This window comes from Pituophis catenifer, unplaced genomic scaffold (genome assembly GCF_029215685.1).
Source record: "Pituophis catenifer annectens isolate HBS135680 unplaced genomic scaffold, rPitCat1.0.hap2 SCAF_2, whole genome shotgun sequence".
NCBI lineage: Eukaryota > Metazoa > Chordata > Lepidosauria > Squamata > Colubridae > Pituophis > Pituophis catenifer.
Window position 1 is genome coordinate 42,352,808 of NW_027256882.1, and position 13,937 is coordinate 42,366,744.

The 13,937-nt window shown below is 45.5% G+C and overlaps 1 protein-coding gene across 1 annotated transcript; it reads left to right on the plus strand.

The window, feature by feature from the left end:
* Window positions 1-258: 258 nt before the first annotated feature.
* LOC139312162 (zinc finger protein 345-like) lies at window positions 259-9,828 on the plus strand. Its single transcript, XM_070936727.1, has 5 exons — window positions 259-289; window positions 3,489-3,584; window positions 4,360-4,434; window positions 6,681-6,908; window positions 7,961-9,828. The coding sequence occupies exons 1-5, from the start codon at window positions 259-261 to the stop codon at window positions 9,826-9,828; spliced, it is 2,298 nt and encodes a 765-aa protein (XP_070792828.1).
* Window positions 9,829-13,937: the final 4,109 nt, after the last annotated feature.

Genomic DNA, 13,937 nt, shown 5'->3' on the forward strand with positions numbered 1-13,937 from the left:
TCAGAGTTGGAAGTTAATTTGAAACTGGAGTAATCCCGGAGAACTCCCTTTTGCAAGATCCGACGGCTCTTCTCTTCATCCTTGTTTCCTCCGGCGGCCAGCCATGCCCCTACTGGAAATGCCATCAGAACATCAGCCCTTTTTCCCCCTGCTGGACGTCCTCTGTAATTGATTTCAGTGGTAGCTTGCCTTTGGATATGGAAGCTCTACACCGCCGTCCTGACAGTGAGCCGTTGATAACCTCCCATCTTCCATTCTATGTTAGTCGCTTCTTGTGGGTGTAAATTCTGTAAGTTGATTATACACTCTGCAAAGAAACTCTTGCCTTCATTGGCAGTGGTGAAATCCAATTTTTTTTACTACCGGTTCTGTGGGCGTGGCTTGGTGGGTGTGGCAGGGGAAGGATACTGCAAAATCCCCATTCCCTCCCCACTCTTGGGGGAGGATATTGCAAAATCTCCATTCCAATCCCACCCTGGGGCCAGACATAGGTAGTATTTGCTGGTTCTCCGAACTACTCAAAATTTCCGCTACCGGTTCTCCAGAACCTGTCAGAACCTGCTGGATTTCACCCCTGTTCATTGGCCTTCAAGCCCTTTCCAGGGCCCCTTAAGATGCAAAGGTTGGCCTGGGCTTTCTCTGTTTCTCTTATATGGGCAGCTTTCTTAGGACCTACAACAGAGGTTCATTTACTGCTAGGACGTATAATGCATTGCTATAGCTTACCCTTCTACTAGAGGTGGGTTTCAGCAGGTTCTGACCAGTTCTGGAGAACCGGTAGCAGAAATTTTGAGTAGTTTGTAGAACTGGTAAATACCACTTCTGACTGGCCCCGCCCCCATCTATTCGCTGCCTCCTGAGTCCCAGCTGATTGGGAGGGAGTGGGGATTTTGCAGTAACCTTTCCCTCTTGTGGGGAGGGAATGGCAATTTTACAGTGTCCTTCCCCTGGAGTGGGGAGGGAATGGAGATTTTACAATATCCTTCCACCAAGCCAAGCCACGCCCACCAAGCAATGCCCACAGAACCGGTATTAAACAATTTTGAATCTCACCACTGCCTTCTACCTCCAGTTACTCTGCCAATCAACCTTTCCCTTAGTGGGTGCCTTTCAGAGGAGTTGAGCTTGCAATGTGGTTTGCACAGCAAGCTTAAACCTGGTTAATCAAAAACCTACCATCCGTATTGATACATGTTCAGCTTGGCTAATTTTAACCCATGATCAGTTTTGGGGTGGATTAATAGGTTGTGCCGACCCAACCCAATAGTTGGTGATTTTTTTTTTTATCGAAAAGTTTTACAAAAAACGTTTCCCCCCCCAATATTCCCCCCACCCTTTTTCCCTCCCCCCACCACCCATTAGTTGGTGATTGAATGTATTCTCTACACCGAAAAAATGGATAACCAAATAATATATGTACTGAGCTCAGCTCTAGGTTTTATTTATTAAATTTATATGCTGCCCATCTCGCAGTTCGAGGCGATTCTCAGCGGCTTACAGTATAATAAAACAGCTTTAAAAACAATGATGAATATAAAAACAGATTAAAATGACAAAAAATTAAAACGAACTAAAACAACCCATGGGTTTGAATTCTCACCCACATAGGCCAAAGGAGAATCTAGTGAAATGCTGAATTGTGCCCGCTTGGAGAAAGCTACTGTACTAATCATCGTCTCTGCAATTAATAGGCCACTCATTTAAAATCAATTAAGGAAAGAAGAAGGACCAACAATTACATGGCATGTACTGCTGAATTAACTTGACATGCTAAGCCATAAACTGGAGAGGGTCCACACGCAAAGCTAAAATGTGTCTGGGTACTTTATGGTTCAGCCCTGTGTAAACCTAGGCAACAGTTTATGAACCATAATTGGGAAGTATGTATACACAGTCATAAAAGGTTTTGTCCAGCTTGCACTTCAGTCTGTTGTGCACAGGTAGTCCTTGACTTGCAACTATTCATTTAGCGATCATTCATAATACAATGTCACTGAAAAAAAGTGGCTTATAACAGTTTTTCACACTGATGACATTGCATCATTCCTCAAGTCATGTGATCAAAATTCAGGGACTTGGCAACTGGCATTAATTTACAATAGTTGCAGCATCCCGAGTCATGTGATTGTCACTTGTGACCTTGCTAGCCAGCTTTCGACAAAGTCAAAGGAGAAAGCTGGATGATTCTCAAACATTTTTTATATTAGGTTATAAAGTATTATAATATGCAAACTATAAAAGTAAATAAAAGAGCAGTGAAAGAGGAGGGGAAGGGAAAGAGAGAAGTGAGGAAAGGTAGGGAAAAAAGAAAAGAAAAGCATTGACTTCTGACTCTGCAGTAGAATAGGGCATTAACATCAAAGAGCCTTGATAGTACAGTGGTCTAAGCACCCTGTTATTAACACAGCTGCCTGCAATTACTGCTGGTTCGAATCTCTCCAAGGCTCAAGGTTGACTCAGCCTTCCATCCTTTCTAAGGTAGGTTAAATGAGGACCCAGTTTGTGGGGGCAATAAGCTGACTTTGTATAAATATACAAAAGTATGAAGGCTATTGCTTAACGCACTGTAAGCCGCCCTGAGTCTCCGGAGAAGGGCGGCATATAAATCAAATTAAAAAAAAAAAAAAACGCATTGTAAGCTGCCCTGAGTCTCCAGAGAAGGGCGGCATATAAATCAAATTTTTAAAAAAATCATAGCTTTTTGTTTTTCCATAACAATATGAACACGTCATTTCTATAAAGATCTATCAATCTAATCTGTAAAACTCAAAGTCAAAATTAAGCTGGAATTTTAATGACCGTACTTAACAATTGTGGCAAAAAGCTCATAAAAATCAGGTGTGACTCACTTAACAACCACCTTGTTTAGCAAGGAAATTCTGGTCTCAATTGTGGTCATGTTGAGGACTACTTGCAAACATAGTCACTGCAGGGGTGAAATCCAGCAGGTTCTGACAGGTTCTGGAGAACCGGTAGCGGAAATTTTGAGCAGTTCGGAGAACTGGCAAATACCATCTCTGGCTGGCCCCAGAGTAGGGTGGGAATGGAGATTTTGCAATATCCTTTCCCCAGGAGTGGGGAGGGAATGGGGATTTTGCAGTATCCTTCCCCCGCCACGCCCACCAAGCCACACCACGTCCACCAAGCCACGCCCATAGAACCGGTAGTAAAAAAAATTGGATTTCACCACTGAGTCACTGTATTTGATTTGGTAAACAAAGGTCCAGCAAAATATGGCCTCATTCAGCATAGGGAACTCCATTATCAATTGCAATCTGCAAGAGTAAGACTAGATTTACCAATTTTCTAATAATGTCCCCCAGGGCCTCATTTTTGCTCTTATTTCCTTATGGAAGAGAAAGTCCATTTGTACTCAGGCTCCCTGTTGTCCAGGAGTAAATTCTTGCTCCTTGTAACCCCTGTAGTCCAAATAATGCAATCATGCTTCACACAACAGAATTCTCTCTGTGTCCTGCCACTTGGCTCAGCATGCAGGACGTTGTCATTTCAGGGTTGGCGATATTCACAGAAGCACCTGATCATCAACGTCATGCAGGAAAACTATGAAAATGTGATCTCACTGGGTGAGTAGCTCCTCATCCAACAGGTTGTTGCTGTGTCATCTCTCCTGACTCTGCCCCTAGCCTTAATCCATTGCTGCAATTTCCATCCAAAAGTTGAATTTTGAAAATGGTCCTTATCTAAAGCAAACAGATAAGCCACGCTTAACATTTTGGGGATGGGATGTGGGTTGATCGAGCGATGCAGCACAGTGAGAGAGAGTTGGTTTATTGGTGGGGAGAACTTCCTTGATTTTTAATTAAATTGAGATCTGTTTATGACAGCAATCCTGGTTGGAAGAGACTCTGAGGGCTGCCAAAGGGAACCCTGACAGCCAGGGTACATTGTTGGACTGCCCCACTGGGTGACACAAAATAGCAATAGCACTTAGACTTATATACCGCTTCACAGTGCTTTACAGGCCTCTCTAAGCGGTTTACAGAGTCAGCATATTGCCCCCAACAATCTGGGTCCTCATTTTACCGACCTTGGAAAGATGGAAAGCTCAGCCAACCTTGAGCCAGGGAGAATCGAACTGCTGGCAGTCGGCAGAATTACCCTGCAATACTGCCTTCTAACCACTGCGCCACCATGGCTCTAAAAATTGGTGGTGCCTTGAGTTTGACACCCCTGCTTTAGCTAGTCCCTCTTTCTTTCCAACCAGTCTCACAGATTTATTATTGTAGGTATCAGATGAAGGGAATATCTTACGTTTGCCTGCTTGAGTTCCTTGATATCAATGTAACAAGTGGTACCTTGATGTCTTCTGACGTGCAACCTCCATTTCTCCCATTGCAGCAGAGGAAATTGCAATCAGTTGGCCTCGGATAACTGCCTTTGCTGAGTCCCACAGAAGAAGAGGACTTGGGCCTGGTAGGTTTGCAGGGAGGAGGAAGACTCTCCCTGTCTCTGAATAAGTGCTCAAGTTCCCTGAAACCTGGATTCCTTTCCCCTATAATCAGAGAGCCAGTTTGGTGTAGCGGTTAAGGCACTAAGGTAGAAACCAGGAGACTGTGAGTTCTAGTCCTGCTTTAGGCATGAAAGCTGGCTAATAGACTTTGGGCCTGTCACTCTCTCAGACCAACTCGCCACACAGGGTTATTGTTATGAGGAAAATAGAGGGAGGGAGGCGTATTAGATACGTTCGCTGCCTTGAGTTATTTATAAAAAAATAACAAAGCAGGGATATAAATTAAATACATTTACCCAGGATATGCCAAAAACAGCTGGAGCAGGCTGCATTTTACCCTGAGGTTACTATCTTAGGTTAAGGCCATTTCTGGAGTTTATCCTTGAAAAAGGGACTTGTTTTCCAGTCGTATTTTTTGTAATGCCATGAAGAGCTTTATTATTTATTTATTTATTAGTTTGATTTATATGCTGCCCTTCTCTGGAGACTCCGGGCGGCTTACAATGTTTTTAAGCAATAGCTTTCATACTTTTGTATATACCTGCTTAGTAGGGCTTTTGCCCCCCACCCCCCCAAGCGGTGTTCTTTTTTATACAAAGTCAGCTTATTGCCCTCACAAACCAGGTCCTCATTTTACCTACCTCGGAAGGATGGAAGGCTGAGTCAACCTTGAGCCTGGTGAGATTTGAACTCGCAGTAATTGCAGGCAGCTGGCAGCTAAATACTACTTTAACATTAGTTTAGTCCACTGCACCACGAGGCTTTCACTTTACAAAACATCTACCTACATTGCTATTAGGATACTGCAATAGTAGTAGCACTTAGACTTACTTACCGCTTTACAGTGCTTTTATAGTTCTCTCTAAGCGGTTTTACAGAGTCAGCATATTGCCCCCAACACTCTGGGTCCTCATTTTCCCTCCCTCGGAACGATGGAAGGCTGAATCAACCTTGAGCCTGGTTGGATTTGAACTGCCAAATTGCAATCAGCCGGCAGGTAGCAGAAGTAGCCTGCAGTACTGCACTCTAACCACTGCGCCACCGAGGCTTTTATTGCATCTGTTTTTCTTTGTAATAGTTTTCTGATGTGGCTTTTTTTTTATATTTTACTTTTACTGTTGTCAGCCACATGGACATTGTATCTAAAGTGGAAGGAAAGGCAGCATGGACATCCAAATAGTATGACCGCAATATCAGTGGATCGCAGCAGTAGTTACGTCAGCACAGTTTTTCTGAACTTGAGGCTCTTCAGGCATACTGACTTACGACTTCCATAATTCTTACCCAGCACAACCCTTGGATGCTCTGGTGGGAATTATTGGAGTTGCTACCTAACAGATTTGGAAAACCTCAAGTGGAAGAGGTTGGGCTAATTCAATAGGCAAGTGGCCGACTGCTCCCCAGTGTCCTGTTGCTTTTGTATTTGGCTGATATTTGGAAATAAGGTTTGCCAACACTTTAGCTAGCCTTTGTAGCTGTGTCCCTATAGACCACTTTATACCCAAAGCATTTTTTTCCTTCCCTTCAATCATGTCCAATTCTTGCATACTCTGGACAAGCTCCTGCAGTTTTCTTGGCAAGGTTTTCCAGAAGTGGTTTGCCATTGCCTCCTTCCTATGGCTGAGAGAAAGTGACTGGCTTGAAGTCACCCACTTAGCTTTGTGCTTTAGGTGGGACTAGAACTCACAGTCTCCCCAGTTTCTAGCCTGACGTCTTCACCACTACATGAAATAGGGTCTCCATCCAAAGCATGTCCAGAATAATTTAATAATAACCATGCTCTGAAAAGCTTTTCTGGCTGATTTGTACCCGAAACATTGTACCCAAGACATTAAAAGAGCCTAGTGGCGCGGCAGACTAAAGCACTATTATTAACAGTTATTAACATCAACTGCCTGCAATTACTGCAAGTTCAAATCTCACCAGGCTCAAGGTTGACTCAGCCTTCCATCCTTTCTAAGGTAGGTAAAATGAGGACCCAGATTGTGGGGGCAATAAGCTGACTTTGTATAAAAAATATACAAAAGTATGAAGGCTATTGCTTAACGCATTGTAAGACGCCCTGAGTCTCTGGAGAAGGGTGGCATATAAATTAAATGAAAAAAAAAAAAATTAAGGCATTAGAGAAATACAACATTTTTTTCTCTACCTGGATCAGTTGTCAAAGCTATGCAGGAACTCTGTTTGTGTTTGTGTCTCTGTGGTGCAGTCATGGAGTCTGAACGGAGCCAAGCACCGCAGGCCCAGTTGCAGAGCCAAGCAGCTGGCCCAAGCGAAAGTGGACTCAATGCTGACCTCCGTCGCCAGCTGGGCTTCATCCTTCAGACGGCGGGCAGGAGCCAAGTGGAGAAGATGCTGCGGGAACTGGTGAAGGAGCAGAGCCAGGAAGGGAAGCGGAAAGCAAGGAAGAAGGCACCTAAGAATCACAAAGATGAAGGTGAGATGGTCTCCTTGCAGGAACTGTGGGAATACTGAGAATGAAGGGGACGACACTGCAAAATAACAGGGAAAGCATCTACAGAGGGAGTCAAGCGGGAACAGATTGGGGGAGACCTGGCTCAATAGCTGTAACTGTGAGAGAGATCTAATGGACAATCACTTAAATATGAGCCAGCTGCAGTGGTGGGTTCCTCCCGGTTCCGCTGAGCCGGTAGTGGTGACGATATGACGTCACTGAACTGGTTCTGCCCCCCCCACGCGTTATTCTTACCTTTTATTTGGCCCCACCCCCAATCTATTGCTGCCTCCTGAGTCCCAGTTGATCAGCTAGAAGGATTTGTTTAAACTCTTGCCACCAGGCTTCAAAGGGCCGCCCTACAGCTGATCAGTGGTAAAAGGCAGTGTGGTGCCTCCAAAAACAAATGAGTAGACCGGTGCCTGCAAAAACAAATGGGTAGACTGGTACAGCTCTGCAAGCAGTTAAAAGCTTGGTAGACCAGTACCTCTGCTAAATCCTAAAGAATTGTCACATGACCATCAAGCCACGCCCACAAAATAAGCCACGCCCACAGAACCGGTAGTAAAAAAAATTAGAACCCACCCCTGGCCAGCAGTGTGCTGCAGCAGCCAAAACAGCTAACACAATCCTAGGTTGCATTAACAAAAGGATAGAATCAAGATTATATGAAGAATTGTTGTTGTTGTTAGTTGCGAAGTCGTGTCTCTGTTTTCGCTGGCAGAGGCACTGCGGGCCAGTCCTTTGCTGTTTCCAGGGCGGCCCCACAGGCCAGATCTAAGCATCCGGTGGGCCAGATCTGGTCCCCGGGCCTTGAGTTTGATACCCCTGCACTAGATGGTAGCAAGGAGATGCAAAAAATTATCCTTGTATGTGCCTAATGGTGATCTGGATTATCGCAGCCCTCTTTTTGTATCTGTGGACGATGGAGCTGGTAGGAGGGTCACTCCAAAAGCCCTGAAGGACGTCACTTTGAGAAAACTAATCATTTGGAGTTGGTCCTGCGGCTTCTTATCTTCCTATTTCTATTCCAGCTGTTGGGGAGAATGAAGAAGAGCTGCAGCCAGAACAAGACTGTGCGGAGAAGGGGGCATCGCCCTCAAGGAGGTCTATCAGCCCAGATGAGGCTTGTACAAGCAGCAATTGGTGCCCGCAGAGCCTAAAGGACCAGCAGCCTCCTCAAGAATCCGCAGTGCATCAGCAGGAAGGGAAGAATTCCGACAGCCAAAGGCACCTGGAAAAGTCTGGGGTGTGTGGGGAGTGTGGGAAGAAAAGCATGAGTGGTAGTGGACGAGGCCACGGTAAGCCCACACCAGAGAGGCCACACCAATGCACCGAGTGTGGACGTTGCTTCCGGCAACACTCCATCCTGGCTAAACATCAGAAGATCCATACGGGGGAGAAGCCCTACCTGTGTGTGGCTTGTGGCAAGAGATTCAACCGCAGCTCCAACCTGGTGCAGCACCAGCGTGTGCATACAGGGGAGCGTCCCTTTCCCTGCGCAGCCTGTGGCAAGGCTTTCACCCAGAAATCGGATCTGGAGCGTCATCAGCGGGTGCACACAGGGGAGCGGCCATACATCTGCCAAGACTGTGGGAAATGCTTCTCCGTCAGTTCCCACCTCGACCGGCACAGGCGCACCCACCAGGATAACCCTCAGGAGCAGCCTTCGGCCACTTCTCTGGTCCCCGCTACCCACTACTGTCCCGACTGTGGGAAATGTTTCAGACAACGTTCTGCTCTCGCTAAGCACCGTAAAACCCATTCGGGCGAGCGCCCGTACCCCTGCAGTGCCTGTGGCAAGCGGTTCAGCCGCAGCTCCAACCTGGCGCAGCACCAGCGCATTCACACAGGGGAGCGCCCGTTCCCGTGTGCCGACTGTGGCAAGAGGTTCATCCAGCGTTCTGACCTGGAGCGCCACCAGCGGGTGCACACTGGGGAACGCCCATATACCTGTGTTCAGTGCGGCCGGGGGTTTTCCGTGAGTTCCCATCTCGACCGCCACCAGAGAGTCCACCAAGCCCTCGCGGTAGCTGCAGCTGCCCACTGCTGCCCCGAACACGTGAAAGGGTTCCTCCTCAGCAGTGGGGCCAAGCAGACCCTGAAATATCAGTTGTACGGCGGCAAAGGACGTCTCACTCGCAGCAGCCATTGCTTGGACTGTGGGAAGAGCCTGAGCAAGCTTCCCGCTCAGCCCGCGGGGCTTGTGGTCGAGAAGCCCTACAAGTGTGAGGGTTGCGGGAAGGCCTTTGCCCAGCGCTCAGCGCTGATGAAACACCAGCGCATCCACACCGGAGAGAAGCCTTTCTCCTGTGGGGAGTGTGGCAAAGGCTTCATCCAGAAGTCGGATCTGACCATCCACCAGCGCATGCACACCGGGGAGAAGCCATACCGCTGTGACACCTGTGGCAAGTGCTTCAGTGTCAGTTCCAACTTGCTGACTCACCAGCGTACCCATCTGGGGGAGAAGCCCTACGCCTGTGGGGAGTGTGGCAAGGCCTTCGTCCAGCGCTCGGAGCTGACCATCCACCAGCGCACCCACACCGGGGAGAAGCCCTACAAATGCAGCCTCTGCAGCAAATGCTTCAGCCGCAGCTCTCACCTGAACCGTCACCGGCGCACCCATAGTGGCCAGAAGGACATAGCTGATCCAGTCCCTTCCCCATTGCTTGCCCCCAACCCCCACAAGCCAGGCATTCCTCTGCCCAGCTCTGTCTTCTCCACCTCCTTTTCATCTCCCAGTCCTCTCCCTCCCTTACCTGCCTTCCCTTCCTCACCCTCCCCTCTTCCCCTCCCTGGTTTGGAGCTGCCTTGGACTCTCCCCTTCCCATCCCAGGGGTTTTCCCATCCACCCTACGTGCCCCCTGCTCCAGACACAGCCCAGGCTTCTCTCATCAACTAATTTTTCCCCTTCTCTCTATTCCTGCTCAGTGTCCTCCTCCTCTTCCTTCTAGCTGCCCTCCCAAATCCTTTCTGGTTTTGCTTCTTCCTTCTCCTTCCCTGTTCACTGAGCTTCACTCTCTGTTCCCCTGCTCTGTTTTCACTGGCCATCCATGATGAAGCTGGAAAGGAGAAGCAGGCAGAAATGGGGGGGAGGGGGGGCATGTATCAGTGAAGCAGGTTGCTCCAGAGCTGCACAATGCTCGGTCCTTCTTCCTGCCTTCTGCATCATTGTGAGACAGTATCAAACTCTCCGTCTTCCCACCAGGGTTAGAACCACTCTGGGTAGCAGCTTGGCTGGAAGAGAAAGAGGAAGTTGGCAGCTGTAGTAGCAAGGACACTGGTAAGCCTTGGCGGGTTGGGAGGGGGATATTAGCAGCTGCCCGATGATGCCAGCTTGGTCATCTGAGCTATCCATACCCCAGAGTATTGAATGCGCCTTCCTGTCTTTCCAGCCAACCTTGTCTACACATCTGGCAAGACAAGAAGGAATGAATCACAATAGGGTACAACATCCTGTGACCCTTGGCAGAATTCATGGCAAGGAATCGCATTTTTGAGGCTGCTTGATACGACAAACTCCATGCAATTGGAAAACATCTGAGGAAAAACTGGGTAAGGATGTTTTTTTCTTGGACATATGAGCTTCTGCCCTGCTGTGTGAATATGTGTGTGTGTGTGTGAGTGAGGGGAAAGGAAGAGTCTGAATTTGATAATATCTTTCATTAAATTCTGATGTAGTCAACTCTTCCACCCACAGAAGGTGTCTGCAGGGAGAGTCAAAAAAATGATGATGGTAGACATGACCACAGGATGAAAACTCCACCCATTTCTATGAGCTGTGTTGACGAGGGGTTAGAATGCAGTATTTCAGGCAAATTCTTCCCACTCTGTCAGGAGTTCAATCCTGACCGACTCAAGGTTGACTCAGCCTTCCATCCCTCTGAAGTCAGTTAAATGAGGACCCAGAATTGTTGCGGGGAATATGGTGACATTATAAGTCACTCAGAGAGTACTGTAAAGTACCATGGAGCAGTATATAAATCTAGTGCTCTTGCTTATGTGCGTTGCAACACCACTAAAAAAAGGAACAGGGAAAGTCAAGATGGCGGCCACCATCTTGACTTTTTTGACCTGCATAGACACTTGTGCCCCTACCTCATCCTCATTGAATGCCACTCATTCAATTCTTTGCAAAGATTTGGGAATCCTGAAGAGCAAAGATTGGAAACCTATTGCTTTCCAGAGGGTGCTAAACTACAAGTCCCAACAGCTCCTATGAGCATGGGTAGTGCTACAGTAAGGAAAGCCTTTTGGTGTCGTTTAGCAATTCCCTGTTTGAGTGAATTCTAAGCGCTCTCACCAAACTACAGAAGTGGCCAAAATTGCGGAAACCTTTTGAGAAAAGTGTATTTTTGAGGTTTGATGGCTAATAACACCACTTTTTTTTTTGGAGTAGTACCATAAAATTATATATCAATGGAAAGATAATTTAATCAAGAATGTAATGCTTTTCAACCTTTGTTTGAGAGATAAAAGTGGCTTTTTTTGTGGAATTCTAGATTTTAGGCCAAATTCCTGCAGTCTGCGCCAAACACTCCTTGCACTCAACTTCACATTGCATTGTGCCATTTCATCTTGTATATAACCAGATGATTTTCTTCTGTCGCGTAGGCACAGTCTCTTAATTCTTCTATCATCACTTGCTCTTATGCACCTTTTCCTGCCTTTACCAGTGTACCAGTTTTGGAGTGACTGAGTCTCCATATACCTCTTCAAAAACTTAGAAATGCCACCCTTCGTTAAGTTTCCACCAATTTTTCTTCTAATTTCTTTATAACTGTAGCCTTGTTCACTTAATAATACTATTTTACATTGCTTTCTGGGCAACCAGTCAACTCTTTGCACCATTACTTTAATTTCATTACGTTTTACAAGCTCACTAAATGAAAGAACACAGAAAAACCCCAACCAACTTGATAGCAATCACATAACACACTGACAAATGCCCTCCTCTCAGCTTCAATACATGACATCAGTAACTGAATCCTACTCTGATCTGATTGGCTCATTGCCAAAACAAAATGACACCTGATTGGCTCTCTAAACACGCATGCTCATTGGCTACAATCAGATGAAGGAAAGCTACCTGATATCAATTTAAGCAAGTTGTGCTTCCTTTTTCTGGTTATTTGACTATAACTTTTCATAGAATTCAGACACTTTGTTGCATTACATTCTTGATTAAATTATCTTTCCATTGATATATAATTTTATGGTACTACTCCAAAAGAAGTGGTGTTATTAGCCATTAAACCTCAAAAATACCCTTTTCCCAAAAGGGTTCCACAATTTTGGCCACTACTATAAGCCTCAGGAGAAATACTGCCAGTTCAACACATCCAAAAGTGCTTTTAAGTTTCTAAGACAGATACAGCCTCACCTGTGTGTCTCATACTGTAGCAGTATCTTTCTTCTTTGATGTTCTCTCACTTCTGATCTTCTTGTTTTGTCCTCCCCCAATTTTCATTTTGGTGCTGCAGATTATGGTGCATTTCGTAAAAGGGAAACCTGAGGAAGATGCTCTCAGAGGACAGAGAACACAACATCTGTTCTGCAAGACTGAGAAAAATGGGACAATTTGGGGCTGGCAGCTGCCCAGGCTAGAGATTGAGATCCAGCTCCCTCTAGTGTATGTTTAGCAAACCATCTCATGTGCCTTGTCTTCACTTCTGTGATTGGAAAAGCTGCCATGTTTTCTGGTTCCTAGTTGTCATCATAATCAGAAACCAAGAGTTTAAATACTCTCTGTATACATAGATGTACACACAACACATGCACATACAGGTAATCCTCGGGTTAAAACCACAACTCCAGAATCTTGGTTGCTAAGCAAGGTGGTTGTTAAGTGAGTCACACCCAATTTTATCACTTTTTTTGCCATAGTTCTTAAGCGAATCATCTGGCTTCCCTCACCGACTTCGCTTGTCAGAAGCCAGTTGGGAAGGTCAGAAATGGTGATCACAGGACCCCAGGATGCTGCAACTGTTGTAAATACACACTGGTTGCCAAGTGCCACATTTTGATCACATGATCATGAGGTGGCTGTGACAGTTGTAAGTGAGAGGAACAGTTGTAAATTGCTTTTTTGAATGCCATTGTAACTTCGAATGATCACTAACCGAATGGTTGTAAATTGCTGTACACAATTTGAAATTATTTGAAATTATTCTAGTCAAGACTTTTTGTATCAAGTGAAAAATCATCTTTTTTTGTATTTAGTGAAATAATTATCGCTATTATGCATTTTTACAACATTTTTAAACTGTGAAGATTTAAAAAAAACAAAAGAGGAAGAATTTTGGAAGCGATTTCCAGGAAGCAAAAAACACTAATGTCTATATTAATAAATAAAGGGTGAGAATATCCTTTCCTCACTTTAAAATTTGGTAGGATCATAAAGCAAGAAAATAACATGAATTGTGCATTCCTTCCTGTTAATTTCTACATAATCCCATTAATATTTAAATCCATGAACACTTAGCTTTTTTAAAATCAGCCTCCTAAAGAATTTTGCCATATTTAATAACTCACAGAAGAATCAGAGAAACGACTAATACACCAGAACATCCCAAAGGTGCTTTTTCAAGAAGCAACTGGACTTTGTTTTTCTTTGAAGACATTTCACTTCTCATCCAAGAAGCTTCTTCAACTCTGACTGGATAGCGGGGGAATGGAAGGATTTATATAACTTGCAGATAGCTGGTCAATTGCATCCTTTTAGAGCAGTGGTTCTCAACCTGTGGGTCGAGACCCCTTTGGGGGTCGAAAGACCCTTTCACAGGAGTCGCCTAAGACCATCGGAAAACACATATTTTCAATGGTTTTAGGAATAATTTTATGGTTGGGGATCACCACAACATGAGGAACTGTATTAAAGGGTCGCGGCATTAGGAAGGTTGAGAACCACTGTTTTAGAGAGTCGTTGGAGCCACCTGGAGGTTTATCTGTGTCCTCAGGGCCACCTGAGTAGTGCAAATGAAGCGAAATGTCTTCAAAGAAAAACAAAAA